Source organism: Marmota flaviventris, chromosome 4, assembly GCF_047511675.1.
Source record: "Marmota flaviventris isolate mMarFla1 chromosome 4, mMarFla1.hap1, whole genome shotgun sequence".
Classification (NCBI taxonomy): domain Eukaryota; kingdom Metazoa; phylum Chordata; class Mammalia; order Rodentia; family Sciuridae; genus Marmota; species Marmota flaviventris.
In genome coordinates this window covers 136,400,281-136,420,697 of record NC_092501.1, presented here as the reverse complement: position 1 = coordinate 136,420,697, position 20,417 = coordinate 136,400,281, and the positions used below count along the sequence as shown (strand labels likewise).

General features: G+C 37.1%; 1 protein-coding gene across 2 annotated transcripts in view; it reads right to left on the bottom strand.

Moving 5' to 3' along the window:
• The window catches only part of Dclk1 (doublecortin like kinase 1), a 320,710-nt gene that overhangs the window by 52,350 nt on the left and 247,943 nt on the right, over window positions 1–20,417 (bottom strand). Inside the window, exons 7-8 of one of the 2 annotated variants that reach the window (XM_034636480.2) lie at window positions 6,974–7,058; window positions 3,599–3,707 (exon numbers count right to left, since the gene is read on the bottom strand). In XM_034636480.2, the coding sequence (XP_034492371.1) occupies window positions 3,599–3,707; window positions 6,974–7,058 (194 nt within the window). Of the gene's footprint in view, window positions 1–3,598; window positions 3,708–6,973; window positions 7,059–18,011; window positions 18,419–20,417 lie in introns of those variants that run through there. The other variant, XM_034636488.2, reaches the window with a different exon arrangement.

Sequence of the window (20,417 nt, the reverse complement as noted above, 5' to 3'; positions counted from 1 at the left end):
ATGCCCAGCAGGTCCTGAACTCCCAAGAGCTCTGCACTTGTTGGTTGATTTGTGGAAACTCCAGAAGGTGGTGGCAGTTACTAGAGTGATTAGAAGATACCATCCCACCCCCAACAGGATGGGTCAGCAAATTGTTCACCAAGTTTGTCCTCATAGAGCTCCATCTCCTCTGCAAGGAGGTAACTACCAGTAGCAGAGAACCAAGCATCCCATCTCTGGAAGAGAATTTTCATTTTCAAAGTTGACCAAGAGCCTCACGGTTATCAGGTGCCAGAGCATACTCAGGCAGGAAAGAAGGAAGAAAAATAAACAGCTGGTCCAGAGATGTCTAAGCATCTTCACCTGACTTGTCCTCCCAGTCCCCGTTCTGAAGGACATGCCTCCTGACTCTGGGTGCACAGTTCTTGTAGTTCTTCAAAATTCTGTAGTTTTTCTAAGTGGGTGCTTGTTCCGGTGGGTTACAGCCAGCTAATGTTCATCTCTAGAACTATCAGTTTTATTGTGCAATTCTTTAGGCTTATGGATGGAGCAGGGAGAGCTGGAAGCATCAACACCAAGGATTTTAATGCAGCTCATTAAAAAAAACACTAAAGGGCTAGGGTTGTGGCTCAGTGGTAGAGCACTTGCCTTGAGCATGCATGAGGCACTGGGTTCAATCTTCAGCACCACATTAAAAAAGTAAAGGTATTGTATCCGCCTACAACTAAACACACACACACACACACACACACATGTAGATATATGTATATTAAAGTCAACTAAAAATGCAAGCAGTGGAGGTGGGCAGAGAGCCACCTGGGACACCATCTATGCTCAAGACTGCATTACTCTTTCTCTTGACATGCATGGTAATTAGTCCACACAAGGCCAGGACAATTAGAAATGAAGGGCATTTCCTAGCAAGTCCTTTATTCATGGTCTGACTTCTATGAGTACTTTTGCTGGGACTTAATGGACTCAATGGACTCAAAATGCCCCACAAAGCAGCTTCAAAATAGAGCATGTTTCTCCCAGCTGAACTCCCAGTCCACTAACTTCCTTTGTCATGTCTGAGGAGCCCCTGAGGCCACTTGGAAAATTATTCCTGGGGCATAAGCAGAAATTTCACTGGACCTAGCAGCAGAGCATTACCAAAGGATTCACGGTCACAGGACCACAGAAGAAAAGACCAATGTGACCCCGTTATTGTGTCCATTGTTGTAGAAAAATCATGCCTGTGACAGCATATTATTAACAGTGGAAGAACATACTTGCCCTTATTAATACATATTCATCCCTAGAAATATGGCAGAACACACCCGCAAGCAATGTGTGCCATTCACAACATTCTTAGCTTGCTTTAATTTTCTTGGACCTCTGGAAAATATTAAAAGAATCTTTCATGATACCTCTGGGGAGAGAGGGCACATGCCATATGTCCTTGTTCAGCAGGAGCTGAATACTAACACTTTTGGAGCAATCTGGTATTTAGGCTCTGAAGTTTCATACAGTGAGGCCCAAGATGTGAACTCGTGCAAAATGAATACAATCCAAGTTAGAATGAAACAAATTAATTCTGGAAAGAGAAATGAGAATTCTCCAGTGTGGGAAGACAGGAACTGTAGGATAAGATGTCATCCCAATCCATGGACTAGCTAGGAGAAAAACGGCACATTGCTGCCATGTCAGACAACAGATGACAAGCACGGGCAAACAACCAGATACCCCACGGTGAAAGGCCACGGCAATCTGCTAGAAATGGGATTTTCTGCTGTAGCAAAAATCATGTTAAAAGGGCTGGATTTACTATCAGTGAAAGTATCAATGAAATATAAAATGATATAAACATGTCCACACACCTCCACCCGTCACCTTAGGCTTAGTTTTCCTGAGTTCATTCTCTATCTTATTTGCACAGGGCTAAATGCAATGCATGTAATTTTGGCTCAGTTATGTGTCCTGTGGGGAATTCATCAGAAGCAGTGGAGTTGAAGCTAAAAGTGTGGGTTTGGGAGTAGAGCCTTCTTAACTATTGAGCTATTAAGTATTATTAGCTAAGTGACCTTAGACATTTAACTCCTCCAGTTTTTCTTCTATAAAAATGGGCACAACAATACTGGTATTGTGGGATCATTATGATGATTACATGAGATGTCATAAGCTAGATAGAGGCTCCTGGCTCACAACTAGGTGATATTTTCTATATCTGACAGAGGCTCCCGGCTCACAACTAGGTGATATTTTCTATATCTGACAGTAAGGCAACGAATGGCCAAGCTCTGTGATAAGGGGAAATGGGGAAAAAGTGATGTGGCAGAATCCATTAAAGGGATTTTCAATCTACTGATCACCCCTGCTCTTCCCTCATGGAGAGTGACTGCTACCGTGGGTGACTGTCTCTGTTGCAAATGTTCTAGTCCAGCTGACATGTTGGAGTGGAGCAAAATTTGAGAGCAACTGCATGAGGGTAGCTTAATGAAGGCTCTGCTATCTTGGTTGGGGAAGCATCCTCCAGGAAGTGTCAAGGGGAAGAGGGAGCACATAGCATGTAAGTGGATATCGGCCAAAGTAGAACCCTCAGGATGTGAGGCCTTATGTAGACTTCTGTCTCTAATGTGGTATGGACCTGTGCTTCTAAATTAAAACCCTTGGAGAAGAACCAGCTCTGGCTCTTCAGGAATAAATGCTTTCTCTGGTCTGAGGTATAACACAGAGGAGTGTGATTATCTTGTGGTGGTGAGGAACTGACTGGCAAGAGAGTCCTGTCTCATTGGGAGCAGAGAAGGGCAAGAGAGTCATGTGCATCCCAGACTAAGCCCCCAGAAACTTAGAGGACACACTCCTTCAAGGAATGAGGCAGGTGCCCCTTGACTTCTCAATACTCTGCCTACATAGCTCTGAGAAGAAGCTGCAGGATAACCTGGATCTCTAAAACAAGCATGTGCCCAAGAACAGAAATCCAAATTTGATACTGAGCTGAGGGTTTGAGGGCACCTTGTTCTGTAATTTTATTAGTTGTTACTTTCCCATCTAATAGCTACTAGCTACTGTCCTTGAGTATGTCATTAAGAATTCAGGGATAAATCCTTCACTTTAAACCCTTCCCCTTGGCCCAGAGTACCTGGATTATCCATTTTAATATATTTTAGTATATTAAGCACCATTTTTCTTGGCACCAACACAGGCATTTAAAGCTTTTCAAGGTTATTGTTATGTGCAATTTTATGATAGTACCCATTAGAGATTTAAACTGCATATAGCAATATTTTGACTTCTATGAAAAATGCCTCAAAAAGTATTGGGAAAAACTATTCAATATATATATATTTTAACAAAGTAGAAACTTACCTGAAAGACCTGGCAAAGTTTCACCCAGTACATTAAAAAAAAAAATCAAAGTCCTTAATTCATAGTTAATTCACAGATCACCCCCAGAAATCACTACATTTTTCAAGTTCATTGTTAAATAGTTTCTCTTTAATTTTTTTTTTTTTTTTGCATCTGGGGTCGAGACATTAACTTATTCCATATGGGTCACAGACTATAGATAGAGATACAACCTGGGAAAATAATGCCAAATGTTTCCTTTCAAGTTTTACACAAGTGATATTCTTCTCACCTTTCTACACATTCCTTGACAACGGCAAAATTTCCATCTCCTATTGTCCTTCCGACTTTATATCGTTCTGTTATTGTGGCTGGAATCTGGAAGCCTTCCTCCAACACTTCTGAAAGAATCATTAATACGTTTTTATTGGTAGAAAAGGGGACACAGATGTTGCACAAAGGGGACATTTAGAAGTATCATCTAATTAGAGTGGAACGATTCAGACTCAATATGTCATTTTCTGTACGTGAGGCAACTGCCCCCCTCCTTCATAGATGTTGTCTATACTCAACAGTTTTCACTAAGACAAATGATAAACTAAAAGGAAACGTATGGGGTTCACCTCCACCCATGTAAGTACTTGCAGTGAGGATTCTGAGGAAGTTTCGTTTTTTTTTTTTTTTTTAACTTCATGCCAGTTTGATCAATAGCATTTACTCAATATCTGCTGAGCATGGAGAAATAACATTGCTCCATATGGCACAGAGAAAAATGCAGTTCTGAAGGGTCTCTGGACTGACTGCTTGACATGGTACCAGCAGGAAAAATGCCTCCTGTTTGGACACTTGGTTTTACTACATCCTGAAATGGAGATCTCCGTAAAATTCCTTATGAACTAAGCATTGATTGCCACCCTTCCCCAGTATCAACGAGCAGGTTTTAAACAAATGTTCTTGCTAGCAACCTGCATAGCAGATGTTGAGTTGAAATTGCCCTATCTATTATGTCTGTGAACAGAACAGTTTTGTACTTTCAATTATGTTAGTGCCACTAACACAACGCATTTTCCCCCTGAAAATGCATTTTGAAATATTTTACAAATGCCTAATAATGCTTTAAATATCCAAGGCCATAAAACTAAATAAGCCATGCTTAGGTCACATAAATATACTGGATAACCTTTAACATGTTAGGGGTGTAAAAAGCCTTTTATAGCTGGGCTCTAAAATTTACATGCTTTAAAGTTATAAATCCTAGCTTTCCCCCAGGCATCTTGAATGCAAAAAGGGATGGAAGCCTAGCAGGTTTTCTAAATGTGCTCCTCCTTTGACCTTAAGTGAGACTAAATATTTCTTCTAAAAATGAATTGCAAACCTTAGGTGGCGAGGGAGCTTTCTAGTAATTTTTGCATATCACATTTGGTTATTGTTGGGGAATGACAAATCACTGAAAGCCTACTTTAGGACCTTTATGCTGGTACCACTCTGGGCTTTAGAGTGGGTGGAATTTTTGGAAATCATCTAAATGTAGGACATTTGTAATCACTGCTGCTATTGCTGTGGATATTCATAAGCCTCTTCCTATCTTTACTGGTGAAGCTACTAGAAGCCATCTAGATGATCTCCAGAATAAAGTGAGGGCTGGAGCCAATGCCCTCTCCCTTATCCTATCTGGGAAAGAAGCCATGATTTTGCCTGTGAAGGAGTCAGTCTAGGGATTTTTTTTTTTTTGTCTCTTCCATAGGAATGAAAGGAGATGGCTGAGGATGTTTTAAATTCACTGCAAAGCACCTGAATTTACCAAAAAAAAAAAAAAAATCTCCCAAGTGACAGCCTTGAAGCTGTTATAGTACTTTGGTAATAAAAGTGATCATCCTTGGCTGATGCAACAGGTTTGCCCTGAAGACAGGAAATAGAAAGAGATACTTTGACCCTCCCTTCCCATGGGAGCATCCACAGGGCACCCATTCAAAGCACAGGGCTTGGGATTTTTTTCCCCCTGATTATTGATAAAAGGTACTTTTTAGGCTTTTGGCCAAGAAGGCTCAGCCAAAGGCTTACTCAAAGATCATTTCATTTCATTAGGCAAATAAAACACATCAGAAAAAAAGAGACTTCTAGGTGGCTGAGCTACAGACATGGTATAGCCAAAAAGTCTGATTTTGCATGGTAGCCAGGAAATAATTCGGTATGTGTTTGTGTGTGTGTGTGTGTGTGTGTGTGTGTGAAATAAAGCAAGCTTTATGAAAAATACTTTAGAAAGATTCTCAACATAATGAAACCTAGAAATTAAATTGCAATGATGATTTAGAGTTCAAGTAAAAATATATATTGTTGTCTCTTGGGAAGGAAGACTGATGAAAAGGCTTGAGTATTTAAGAGAACAATGTCTTTAAGTTTCATTTAAATATAAAAAATTGCCATTTTACTTCCACTCAAAACAAAACTAATAAGAAATAAAAATGGGGCTTTTAGTTAACAAGATATAATACATTTTAAGAGCATATGCTGACTTTGCTTTTGTTAGAGAAAGCGGTGATTTTATTTTACTTTTTATGAAATATTATAAAAATATTATTGTCATAAGTCTTCATTTCCAAAGCCCTTAGTTTCTCACACCTACATGTGCCTGAAGTAAATGATAATATGATTAGATCATTCTTAAGCAGTTGAATGATATATCTCCCTCTTAGAGATTCACAATAAAATGTGTATATTAAAGACTGAGAAATACTAAAGTGGGAATATCTCATTTTAAAACTAGAATCTCTAAGTACTTAGATCTTCTCAGATATATTTCACCAGGAAGCTAAAACCAGATTTGAATTATGAATTATATTGTCAGTCTATAAGGAAATGATGTAAACCCCAGAGTCTCACTCTCTTGTCACAATAAAAGTGCCTCCCCCACAGGGCATTTGAGGAAATACCAAGTAAGAGGAGCTGATTTTTTAAGAGTGGCTTGATCAGAACGCTTTTTTCTAAACACTTTTCCCTAGTCAATTTGAGCTGATAACAACCACAAGGGAGGAAATAGGTATGTATTTTACCATTCCATTTTACAGAAGAAGAACTATATTATGGACAGTTGAAGAGGCTTGCCCCAAACCATCCAGTGAGTTAGTGAAAAAGTTGATTCTGGGATCCAGGTCACTCGACGACCTCACATTGAAAATCTAAAAACTGAATTTGCTTAACGGATAAAAAGTGTTGTTTGCAATCATCACTAATTCTTTTTGTAAAACCATGGTTTCATACATTGAGTTCACGTCCATGAGAGCGCATCTGTGGCTGTAATAGTCAAGAGAGCCAATAGCCTCCAGTGTATGAAAAGAGAACAGAGTTTGGGAACACAAGGGCAGCAGTTACCCTCTGTTATTTCCCAAGCAGACAACAGCTGCCTTCCTAGGAAATACCTACTCTCAGAGAAAGGGAAATGGGTCCAGCTGAGGCCAACTCTTCCCATTCTAAGGAGTACATCCCAATCCCTTGTGGGAGCTGGTTCAATCCCAGCCCCTTATCATTGACCCTCGCGAACTGCTTGGGTTGGTCCTTTTCCTTCTGCTTGAGCTGTTAACAGTTTTTCAGAGTTAATTCTGCCAACCCATTCCTCTGCCCCTATAAAAGCTGGACCTTCTCCTCAGATACCAAGTCCCAAGCTCATCACCTTCCCCAGGGCCATCGTTCTCATCCATTGAGCTGCAGACTTTGGTGGATGCCAGTGAAGTAGAAGAGCCACCATGCTGAGAGCTCTGCAAGGGAACAAAACAGAACATAAAAACACTGGGTCAGAGGGACCGATCTCCATGTGCTACACCCAGCCCGGAATCTCAGGAGCTTGCTTCACCTATGCTCAGGGAGGTTTGGTCTTCACATTTGGAACACAGGACCACACCTCCCTCCCCCCACCTATTAACCAATAGTCGGTTGTGTTGACTAATCAGACTCATCATTGTAAACCTGGATGGTCCAAGACTTCTTTCTTTTTTCTCAAAATTATCATCCTTTAGCTCACAGTTTGGGTTTGGCAGATTTTAAGCATCTCACCTCAGTCTTACACAGTCTGTTGGCAAATGGGACTAAATATAATACCATTCTGATCTTATCCACTTTCTTTTCTATTCTTATAATAGAAAAAAATTCTCTTCAGTTTTTAAATGAAATATCCTAAAATAAAATAAAATAATAAAGATTTCAGGCTACTGTGACTTTAGGAGAAAGGCAAAAGAGTGGGTTTGTTAATTCCACTTTGAGATAAAGACACAAGCCTTAAATAGGTGATCAGTTTGTTTAATGTACATACTATGTCTGAGGTTAAAAACAAGAATAAAAACCTAGGCCTGGTGATTCCCTTGTAGTTTTGATGGGTTTTGACTCAAGGCCCCTGAAAGCAAACAGGGTAACAATTATATTAGAAAGCTCAAGACAAAATAAAACCAGGTATTGAATATTATGATTGGCTAGGGGGCAGTGCTTTAACAATGAATGTTTCCATCTCTGCCTCTATTTCTTTCACATTGCCATGCTATTTCTAAATAGTGAATACAGCTCGTCCTAAAAGATCTTCCTTCTGTTTCCCTGGGTTTATCCACTTGATTGGCCTGATGGGAGCAGGAGGCGGTGAGGGGGCGGCTTTGGCTCATGGTGCCGGCTGTCTGTGGAGCAGAGAGAAGGGAAAGAGCATCTGTAGTTGAATTGATTTGAAGAGGGGACAAGAAGCAAACTTGACCTACTTTTCCTCTGCTTACCTGCTTCCCTTCAACCTCCTCCCCCTTCCATCCAGCCTTAATTGTACACAAAGTAAAGGGTTAAGAGAGGGTTTATATAGTCCATTATACCCAAATGTCTCTTGCAGAGTAAATTAAACAATTTTAGTTTTCATAGAAGAGATTGATATAGTTGGTAAAATGCTACCTAAATCATTGAGGGGCCATCTGAATCAAGCACCACAAAATATTCTCCCGAGTGTGAGAAAGATGCGCAATCCCATGGAATGAGTTCATCAACACTGACAGTTGACATGATTGGGATGAAATTTAATAATAACAGTGCCATGCCTCTGTTTCCCTATAGAATATTCTAGAATTTTTGTCACGACTCATATACATCCCTAAGTATCATAAAATTTGTGTGCTATGCCCCTTATTTTCCAGTATCATCAAAATCCCCCATCAATAAGCCTGATGACTTGAACTGGTTTCTTTTTTAACCATCTTCTCTCATCTAGCTTCCCTGGGTGAACGGTAGCACCAATCTGGCATATATTAGGCTAGAAAGAGAATTCAGATCCTAGCCTCAAAACAGTTTGTTTTAGTGTGACACTCACTGTGGATTCATAACCCATTTTGTCGGAGGGACTGTAAACATACAAGCTTCTACGCCATGCTCTGCTGACTTCCATGAATGTCTGTTTCTGAAAACCTTGAATTTATATTACTGGGACAGGAGGTTGAGACAAGGCACATTTAGTATGTTGATTACTGGGGAAAATAAACATTAACATGACCACATTTGATGGGAAGGTATGTGTTTTCCAGAACAGTGAGATCCTTTATCTCCCGGTGTCACTGCAGATCACAAAAACACTCATGAAATGTCTAGCATGGAGGCCTTCTCTTCTGGGCTCTCTGCTCCTTGAATTTCTCCCAGCGGCATCACAAATGGTGTTTAATTATGTAGACACATTGTGGGTTGGGGTGGCAGGTGCTGCCTTGTCATGCAGTGTTTTAAATTTTAGAATACAAAGACATATTCTTTCAACAAGCACCCCAAACTAACAGACCAGTAGTGTGTTTCCTAGCAAATATGCCCACGATTTATATACTCAGTTCCAAAAGCTTGTTCTTTTAATAAGTACATCAGGTACTCAATACACAACTCTGACCCAAAGTACATGAAAACATCTTTTAAACTGTAGCATTTTATAAATGTATTGTTCACTAAACTGCCTTATCACCCAATGAACCCAGTGAATTTCACTTTCAACAGTACCACCCAATGTTGGTTGCCCTGAATGCTTGCCACTATGCCAGCTGTGTTTTCTCTGCCACATGAATAAAAAAATCCCTCAATGTTTTTAGCTTCTGTTTAGGAAAAAAAAAGTAGAGTTAACACAAGTTTGTTTATGTTGACAATTGCTTATTTTCAACTTTAGTTGTGTCCTTTTGAAAATGAACCCTGGGTCATTTCAGATTTCCTGCTGTCTGAAGGCAGCAGATGACTGACAGCTTCCAGAGAAAAATGTATTTACTTATAACCGGAGTACTCTGGAAAGTTCCTGTTTTGATTATTGGGATCAAATAGAGTAAAATAACTGTATTAAACTTCTAATGGTATTATTTCTTCTTTTTCCAGGGAAGGTGGTGAATACTACATGTTTTTCCAAGATGATAACCATGACCATTTATGGGTTTGAAGAAGTTGAGGGACTGGAATGGACCTTAAATATTACCTATTCCACCCCACTTCCATCCATAGGTCAAATTCTCCACTACAGAGAATTCAGTTGGGTAGTCAGATGGCCTTTGTCCAAACATTATAGTACTGAACTTGTACCCCCAGTGGCAACCCTGCATTATTAATATGAGACAAAGTAGAAGTTCTTTAAATTACATTAAAATCATGTCCCTCTTCATTTTCCATTGATTGTTCTGTCTCTTATCTTTAGAGTCAGCCAGTACAAATCCAATCCATTTTCATAAGACAGTGCTGCAGGTATTCAGAGCAGCCATGGACTTCTGGGTCTGTCCTCTCAATTTGCATATTTCCAGCTTCTCTGGATATTCATACTGTGACAGAGCTCCAAGACTCCTTCACCTTCCTGTAGACACACTCCAGCACTCTTTAAAGCTGATGCTTAAAACTGAATACAGCTTTCTAGGTGTGTTCTGACCAGCCACAGCAGAGAAGGACAGAGTTTCTTAATCATAAATACAATATTAACTCCCTTCAAGATCACATTGTTTTATTGAGGATGCATGTGTCTTACTTAACCCTCCACTGAGCTCACAGGTATGTCTCCTTACCCTATTCTGTATTTGAGAAATTAGTGTTTTGGACCAAGTCCAAGACTTCACATTTATTAACATAAAATGTCCCCTTTATTACATTCATATTCTCAAAGTCTGTTATTCTTGGATTTTTATTTTGTCACTTAACATTTTGTTTTCTCTCTTGGTTGAAGTCATTTCTGCCCTTGAGTATGGCTGTCACCCACCTAAATATAGTAACGTAGACTCTCCTGAAACCTTTTGATTATTACCCATAAGTCTGAATGAAGGATTTTGAGAATAATTAACAGAAAATGTGTAAGTTCATATTCTTTAGAATTGACCTAATGAGATTTGCCAGATTTTATAACTTATGACTAATAAAGGCTGAAAGTGCTGTCAAGGTGGTGCACGCCTATAATCCCAGTGGCTCAGGAGGCTGAGACAGGAGGATCATAAGTTCAAAGCCAGTGCTCAGCAATTTAGCGAAGAGCTAAGCAACTCAGTGAGACCCTGTTTCTAAATAAAATACAAAAAAGGGCTGGGGATGTGGCTCAGTGGTTGAGTGACCCTGAGTTTAATGCCTAGTACCCAAAAAAGGTGGGGGGGGACTGAAAAGCCCAACTATAGTTTTGATTGTTTCTAAATGAAACTGATTAACCTATTTAGATTTTCTGAGCAGAAAAAAAAAACATTTTAGAAGGTGCATGCTGATAAGATTTTATGTTTGCTCAGTCAGTTTGCTAATTCCATGGCATCTGGGTGTAGAGTACAAAGCATACAGTTATTTTAGAATTTAATGCAATTAGCAGCTCTGAGAGGCGTTGTGACATTTGAAATGTCATCACCTCCAAGCAGGCTTAATGGGAACCATTTGGGCAGGTTGCTGACACCTGGATGCTTTTATGGCACACCTTCATAAAAGAATGGCCCTAAGTAAGAACACATCTTAAATGTAGCTAGTTAGCTCAGGATTGCGAAAACAGATGGAGAACACATCGCACTTTTTGAAGTAAGTGAGAAAGCTGACATAACAGCTCTAACCACATTTTACCAAGATGTATCTGATGACTATGTATTTAAAAAAACAGTTCATTTTAAATGTTATGAGTTCCTCCTGCCACTTGTATTAATGTTGTCACCCAGCTGGGGTCCATTCTGCCTCAAGATATGGAAAATATCCAACTGATTACAATAGAGGTACACAGATCTCACCAGATAGCTTTAGTTTTGGCTAGAGAATTGTTCTATTTCCATGTCACATTGTTTCTTGGCCTATAGTTAATGTTGATTTGGAAAATAGTTAAAAGGAATTTAGAAATCAATTGGTCACTGTCATTAGTTTCTGGATCAACTTTATAAAGGAAACATAAATCATACATATTTAACAAACTCTAATAACTCTCTTGGTAATCTTGGATTTAGGTCTACAGATGCTTTGAAGATGACCTGAGAGAACAACATTAAATAGTAATTTTGGTGTAGAGAGCTTGAGACCAGTAGGATCCTAAGAAACACAGAAAAACCACACATTCATTGAGTCCCCAAGGGGTTACAAAATAACTTTATGACATCAATCAATCTGCAATGATTTATAAGAACCCCTTTTTTGAAACAAGGCACAAAGGAAATGCCTTTTTTCCAAATGTTTTTATCTGCATTCTTCATAATATGTTCAATCTAAAATAAACTTTATGATGTAGGCAATCATGTATGTAATAACAGTGAGTATTAAAAAATTAATGAAGATGCTAAATTTCATAAAGATTTGGTTAACTGAGGAGGAGAAAATGAAAATGTTTTATTTTGTAGCGAATATTGATTGACAATCACTACAGTCATCAATACACACACAAAATAGGAAAATACCAGTTATAATACTCAATCATTTTAAGAATCAAACACCAAGACATTAAAATGTAAATATTAATGTGTTATTTAATAGTTAACACAATATTGGAAAAAGCAGTGGGAGCTAAGATTTTTTTAAAAAAAACCCATCAATGCATTTATTTACAATTAGATCCATCTGTTTGTTGTATTGGGTGGTCTTCTTTGTCTCTATTTGCTAATCACTATACTCAGGCCAAGATCTATAAACTCTCAATCTGAACCATTTGTCTTGAAAAAACTGTGCCATTGGGTAGCTATGATATGTCTGCTGACGAGTTACTCTTCAGGAGATCACAGTTTGGATGGGGACCAGGAAGTCATCTCATGTATTCCCTCTGGATAGAGTAGCTCTCTCAAATGGGGATTCCCAACCTCTAATGAGGAAGCTTACTGTTCTTCCAGGCACCTGCTATGTTTACTTTAAGTTCTGGTTCTAATAAGGAGAAAGTCTGAATATCCTGTGGAAATTTTGTAAATCTGGAAACATTCCTTCCAGCTGTACCATTATTGCTGTGGACACTGATTAAATTTATCATGGGCAAAAGAAATACAGCCAGTTAGAGCCAATGGATTCTAAGGTTCAAAATCCTCAGTCCTTTTTTATTTCGAGACAGGGTCTCACCAGGTTTCTTAAGTCTTCACTAAACCGCTGAGGCTAGCCTTGAACTTGTGATCCCCTGCCTCAGCATCCTGAGTCACCCAGCTTATAACAGTTTTAATGTAAAGTATTTTTTCTAACTTGGCCAGAAGAATTTTCTATTCTCATTTATACTATAATATGAATGAACTATGTTATGAATTTGGTTCTAAGCTAAAGTTGATCAGGTATTATCATTATTTATTTAATTAACAATAATATATTTATTAAATTTGCTTATTTATCCATGCTTTTAAAATAAATAGCTTGCATACATACACATCCACATAAACATGTACACATGTAAAATTTTCTTCTGCAAATTAGATGACCTTGATAAAAAGAGACCTTTAAACCCAGGGCACAGGTAATATGTTTCAAAAATGTATGTTAGTTTCTATTTTTCAACCAGTTGCCAATTTGTCCAACAAATTCACCCTTAAAACAAGCCTCAGAGGAAGGCATATTACTAATTTAATGCAACCTACTGAAACAGAATTCCTCATCACATGACTTTCTTACTTTGCTTTTATTATATTTTAGACTTTGGGTGTCACACAGTGCTATTCTGCAGTATCTCAAGCATCACTTGTTGATCTAATTACAAGAATGCTATCTACATGGTGATGAAGTCATCTTTACCCCATTCGGTCATTTCAATTCCAAAATCTATTCATCAAGTTTTCTGAAAAAAACTCACTGAACAACATAGGCAGTTTTTCCTGTTTATTATATAGTTATTCTAAGACGGTAAGTGTCACAAAGTTAACTTCAAGAGGAATAACATGGTCCGTTGTGAAACACAAGGTACAACATTTTACAATGAAACCACAGCACAAAGTGATGGAACTTTCAAAACTGGGTAGTTCAATGAAACATTTCTTTAATTCTTGGCTCTATAAAACTCTGCTGATGGCCCGAAATGATGGATTAAAATATATCACTGTTCAAAATATTTTTAAAACCAAATGCTCTTTTTTTAAGAGGAGAATACACATCCAAGCAACTCATATTGTAAGCAGAAAGTATGTCACCTCTTTATAAAAAGCTTACCCAAATTTATAACATTCATAATGTATTTCAAAGTAAAGAAACCTTAGAAAAAAATGAACTCAATTCCTTGCTTGTGGATGAATATAAACTCCTCAAAACACACATCAAAAGAAAATGAACTTTCATAGTTCTTTTCCCATAAACCTTCTGATACTACCCTGGCTTCAAAAACTTTTTGTGGCCATATATAATACAAACACCCATGTATTACATGCATCATTTATACTATCTTGGAATTTATCCATCATCTTTACTAAAATGAACCACATTTTAAAGACACATATATCATGCACCCTTAAAAATTACCGTAAGGTCCTCTGACTTCCTATGTTTTCCACATGCGTTACAGGCACAAAATTACAAATATTTTTCAGCTGACAGCAGAGCAACTCTACCAGGCAATTGGTATATTAAATTCAGTATATCTCAAATTTTCACACTATACCACTGTGGGATATCTCAATCAAATACAGTTGTCACATACATGCACAATTAGAGGTGATAGCAAGGCTAACAAAAATATGCATAAATGAGCAAATGTACACACAGTAAATTCGATCAATTAGCATTTTCAAGTGTGTATATATTTATGTGGATACATACACACATATAGCAAGTATATTCAAAATATGTCAACAATTTAGAATAATGGTTTAAAAGAACATACAGAAATGCCTTACAGGTTATCTGGCTTTGTTATTAAGCTTACTTTAAATCAAACACACTTTGGAGTATTTGGTTTAACATAATACTCCTCTACGTACAACTCTACAAATCAATGTTTTATTTTGTAGTGAATATTGATTGACAATCACTACAGTCATCAATACACACACAAAACAGGAAAATATCATTTATAATACTCAATCATTTTAAGAATCAAACACCAAGACATTAAAATGTAAATATTAATGTGTTATTTAATAGTTAACACAATATTGGATTTGTCTGAATTTCAATTTTTGTTTATCTGGATTTCATTTTCCTTTTTTTTATAAATCGGTACATCTGAATATTGAACTATTTTGTCATACAAGTTTAGCAAACAGTTTTTGAACTTAAATATGTCCCAAATGATATGTCAACAGCATAGCACTTTATGACATAAAGGTTTACGTATGATTCTACAAGAGCCAGTAACTTATAAGACTGTGTCACAAACACCATACTTTGCTATTTATGGTCTATACACATACATGAATACTTACATAGGCACACCCATGAACACACTGAGCCCTGAAAATTCACAAAACACCCACACATCTGTACAGATATATGGCCACTATGAAAAATTTAGTAGTCCAACAGGCAAAATATATGGACTCATTTTTTAGGAATATTCTTCTTTATTGTCATTCACTTTTATTTAGAGATGTGACTTTTATACATTTATTTTAATTGTAAAAAAAGAAAAAGCCCATCATATGTAGATCTGCAGTAGATGCAATCAGAATATCCCTGCTGGTTAACTCGGGTTACGTTAATGCTTATTCAAATGTTTTACAAAATGTTACTTGGTCTTGAAATATTTAGATAAGCTAGTATGTTTACACAGGGATATACACAGATGGGTGGCCCTGAATCTTCTTAAAGGCCTATGGCATTATAGGAACACTTTAAAATTCTCCTGGCTTAATTGATTAGGCAAAACAAAGAAGAATATCCCACATGGCTTTCAGACCTATAGTCTTTTGAGTTTTCACTGGACTCCACACTTTGTATATTACTAGGTTTTACATTTCTAAAATGCTGAAAGCAGGGAAATATTTCTAATATCTTTTTCTACAATATCTATGTCTAAGAAATAAAAAGTGAGTGTAAATGAGAAAGTCTCAAACTTTCAACGACAGCACAATGGCTTTAAAGCACTTTTAAGGATTACCATAAAGGAAAAAAATGCATGACTTTTGCTGGAGTGCTCTCCTGCTCAGTAGATCAATTTTAAAATTCAGTGTCTAATTTTGCAAAAGAATTCTGTAAGTAAGCAAATCTTAAGTGCCTATAAATCACCAATTTGGTTCCAGCAATGAACTGAAAACTTATGGTTTGTTGCTAAGGATTTTCTATTTCTGCTTTTGTGTAATAGAATTATGCCCTGCATAGAAAAAGATCTCAAAGTCTATAAGTGGTGTGCTATTTCAATCTTGGAGGGACTTTAGTTTCAAAAAGTAAATGATATATATTGCCCCTGAACAGTCCTTTAATAAAAGTCATATGTTCAAAAGATTAAATGGTGTGGAATAGCATTTCCCTTGGAACAGCTTGAATGGAAAGTTGGCCATGATATCTATCGGCAATTAGTATAAGTCCAGTTTCTTTTTGCCATGTCTAAACAAAGCTGTGGGCTTTATATCAATTGGCAATATCTGCCACTTATACAGAACAAATAGCATTTATTGGACCTCTCTTAGCAGTAGTTGTCTGTAAGATTGACAGTGCAGGGAAGTTGAAATTACTGGAATTTATTTTTGTTCTGGACCATCTGACCCCACCAGATTTAAGTTAACTGTTCCACTGCTTTCTCTGCATTTTTGACAGTTTAGTCAAATACATACTAATCTTTTACGGACTCGACTGTATTAAGTAATGCATTTTACAAAGACATAACTAAAACAGACACCAGCAGAGGCAGCCTCACAGATGTTTACTGTTTCAGCTAAGACAAAGCAGCTTTTTGATCTCAGCAGGAGTCTCTGTTCGTTTCTATTGGAAACAGTTTTAAAACCTGAGGTCTGGAACAGGTATTATTATGAACTGTTCTTTCAAGATGGAATGGTTCAGTTTGCAGTTCTCAAATAACCTGCCAGAGAAGTGTCTTTCTCTCCAACAGACAGGATAATGAGGCACTAATTATTATAGGGCTAAGTTTTCAAATGCTGTTAGATTGCCTGGACTTTTTTCTTTTTGCTTCTTTTGGTTGGAATATTTAATTCACTTGTAAAGTGAGATGGTAACATAGGTAACTATAAACCAGATGGTAAAATTTGCTAGTTGAACAATTTACCAAGGAGATAAATCGATAACATTTAAAACAGTGTATGACAACTGAATTTCTCTCCATCTTGAATCAAATGTTTGAAAATTGTTTTGAAGTAAAATTTGAAAAAAAAAATTTCAAGTAAAATCCCCCAAACGGCATAATACATTTTAAATTTATCACCTACTGAGATATGTCAAGCCTGGAGAATATCAAAACCATGCTTTCTAAGTCTAAAATTGTTAGTGTTTGAACTAGTAAAAGTAAATGATCACAGGATATGGCTTACACATAATAGACCATACACACTAAATTAATTTCTAACATTCAGGTTTTAAAATAATTGTTTTATATTTAAGCAAAGCTGACTATAATTTTTAAAATAGAAGACTGAGAGCAGAATTAGTAGGTTAATGTTTGACAATGGGTTATAATCATAGATTTACTTGGTATAACACAAAAGGAGTTTTGCATACGAACATTTCCAAAACAACAGCAAAATTCAGGTTTTATCAAAATGAACAATTAGATATTTTTGGCTTAATTTATACAGCACCATTTCAGGGAATTTTTACTCTCAAAATGAATTTGTTTTTAAAGTCTAGGCATTTTTTTAAAGGTCTGTGTGTTAAAAGAAAAAAAAATCCTAACTGCAGGCTTTATACATTTAAAATCACATATATAGTTGTAAGGAAGAATTATATCATTTATAGCAATGCCATTGAATAAGTTCTTCATATTTCCATACAGATTAAGCTATATTTATGTTGTTTCCAATAAAAGACAACTTTAAAAAAATAAAATTTATTTGACAAAAACAAGTTCCTAATGTCCAATGGTAATCTTCAAGCGATATGCCCTTGACATGAGTTTTTTCCCCTTAGATATATTAACCCACAAAATAATAAGAAGCTTTTTCCATTTATAAAGAAAAAAATTGAATATTTTCATTATTTTATAATAAAAGTAGCTCTAAAAAACCAGTCATCCAAATTTGAAAAAGAATACAACTTTAAGGAAAAAACGTGTTTGCTAGTGCCATTTCGATCTGCTTTACAATAAGTACAGAAAAAAAATGTGTATATATATATATATATATATATATATATATATATATATATATCTTCTTACAATTAAAAAGAAAGCTATATCTGTGGAAACGATGACTCTATAATACTACATTGTTAGTATATTCCTGTATTCAATATTGGGTCCATATATGAAATTTATCTACAGCCAGGTCTCACACAAAAATTGCAATTGAGCAATATTGTGTTGAAACTCCCTCTACTCAAATCAAATGGAGGAGATATTTTTTAAAAAAATCTTTCCTTCAAGGACAAATATCATGAATTTAAAATTTAAAATGTATTGTATTTTGTATGATTTGGTTTTTACTATTTTAAAGTATGCAAAACTCTTTTGTGTATTTTGCTGTTAGACTTTTGCTTAGGAAACGTGAACCTTCACCCAATCACAAACCATATACATTGCTCCATGTGTCTTTTACACTGAGTCTCCTACTGAGTCCAAATCATCCGATGAGAGGGGGCGATACAGGTCCTGTAAGATGAAGGGCGGTACAGATTCGTTTACTTGGCTTTCGTGGGTGCCCCGTTGCTCTCCTAGGAGCAACCCTGAATGGGCATCCTTGGTTTCTAATATAATTAGACCTTCTAAAGTCACCAGCTTTAGAGAAGAGGAAAGATAACAACAGAGAAACCATCTACATAGACAAAATGATGCAGATGTCACCTTATCAGCCAGAAAAAAAAAGTTGCCTAATCTATTTGTACACTTTTGCTTGCCACGTCCAGTTAAGCTCTGGCCCCAGAGGTCTTCAAGACCAACTTGGCCACTCTGTGTCTAGGCAATTCTTCCATGAACATTTTCCTTCCCATTCTGGGTATAAGAGGAATGTGCTTACCTCATAAAATAATTTAGCACGAGCCCCTGAAGGCATTCAGCATATTCTTGTCCCAGAGCAGCAACTCAGGTGTTGCATTTACACAGAGTATAAACCCAACAAACACTGCCTTCTCAAAATTTTATGTTTGGATGATAGGAAGGATGCATAATTACCCCCACCCTTTCCCAATGCTCCTTCCCTGGCCCCCATCCACTTGCTCGTCACCACCCCGCTTCTTCCCTCCTGCCCTTTTCTGCTATTAGATCTCTGTTGGTAGCCAAGCAACCAGCTCAGATCTGCAGAGAGAGTCTACATTGCCCCCCCCCCCCCATTTTGTACCACCCACTCCTCACATCATCTGACTGATCAGATAATCTACTAAAGTCAGTGATGTGGGAGTATAAAGGGGAGCTTCATTCAACCTACACAACACAACGTATTTTTGCCCTGATGTTTTAAGAAATGGGACCAAGAAAAGTTCATGGATGGGAGAAGAGCCTCCAGGAGCCCATTCTGTGACTATTCAGAAACTTCTAGACAGACATTTAAGTAACAGTGTTAGAAAAATTGGGGGAGGGGAGCTACTTTGTGCCACAAATATGTTTATGCAGACTCTTCATTTTTAAAGACTATTTAAAAACATTAGAAGAAGTAACATATAAACATGATTTTAAGAAAAAAAAGCTGATTAAATTGCAATACAAGTAAAATATAGATTTTATTTTGTAAAGAAGGCAAATTTCTCAATATTCCTTTAAAAAAACATTTTTACATTCCTCTACTTTAAAAGGGGTAAGAAGCATATATATGTGTGTGTGCATGTGTGTATTGAGATGGGGGAAGCCAACTCATTTTCCTGGTTATGTTGCTAGGCAACACAGAAGGAAAAAATAGAAGTAGCTACTGTTTTCTAATTTGCAATAAAAAAGTTAATTTATTCTTTGAAGTCTCTTCTTTTAGCACACACCATCTTTCACTTATTTCGGTATTTCCTGCATAGGAGTATAGCCAACCATTTCAGAAGGATATTAGCAAAATTTGAAACAGGATCAGTTTTTAGGGATATTCTTGGCCCATTTTAACTGGGAGGGGTTACTTGATGTAGTTGTCTACACACCAAGATGAAAGCCCTCTCACTAAGGCAGCTGGGAACATCTCCATGCACTGACATGGAACATAGATGGAGGATGTTCATAAATTCCAAGGCTCGAAAATAGAATCCTCTTTGAATGGATACAGCTAGATTCATAAGCTTGGAAACCAAACCATCTTTGAATATATCCAGTGTCCTGCTCACAACATGTGCTTAATAAATGTTTTCAGATGGTGATAAGTATCCCCCACCCCCTCCCCCCCAAAAAAAAACCTCAAATGGGATCTCTTTCTCCTCTCTCTCAAGGATGATGCTTGTCCTGGTAGTTTAAATGGCAAAATGAAGGATCTGTCAGAGAACCACACCTTATAATCATTTCCCAAGTGCTAAAAATGTTCATTATATAAGCCAATGACTACACAGCCAGATGGAAATTTTCTGCCTCAGTTGGACAAATCCTAGTGGAGCGGAGACTACAGAGGGCAAAGATGCACGTTTTAACTTCATTCTGCCAACAAAGGACATCTGAGCAAAGCTTTCCTTCCCAAGATGGAGGGGTC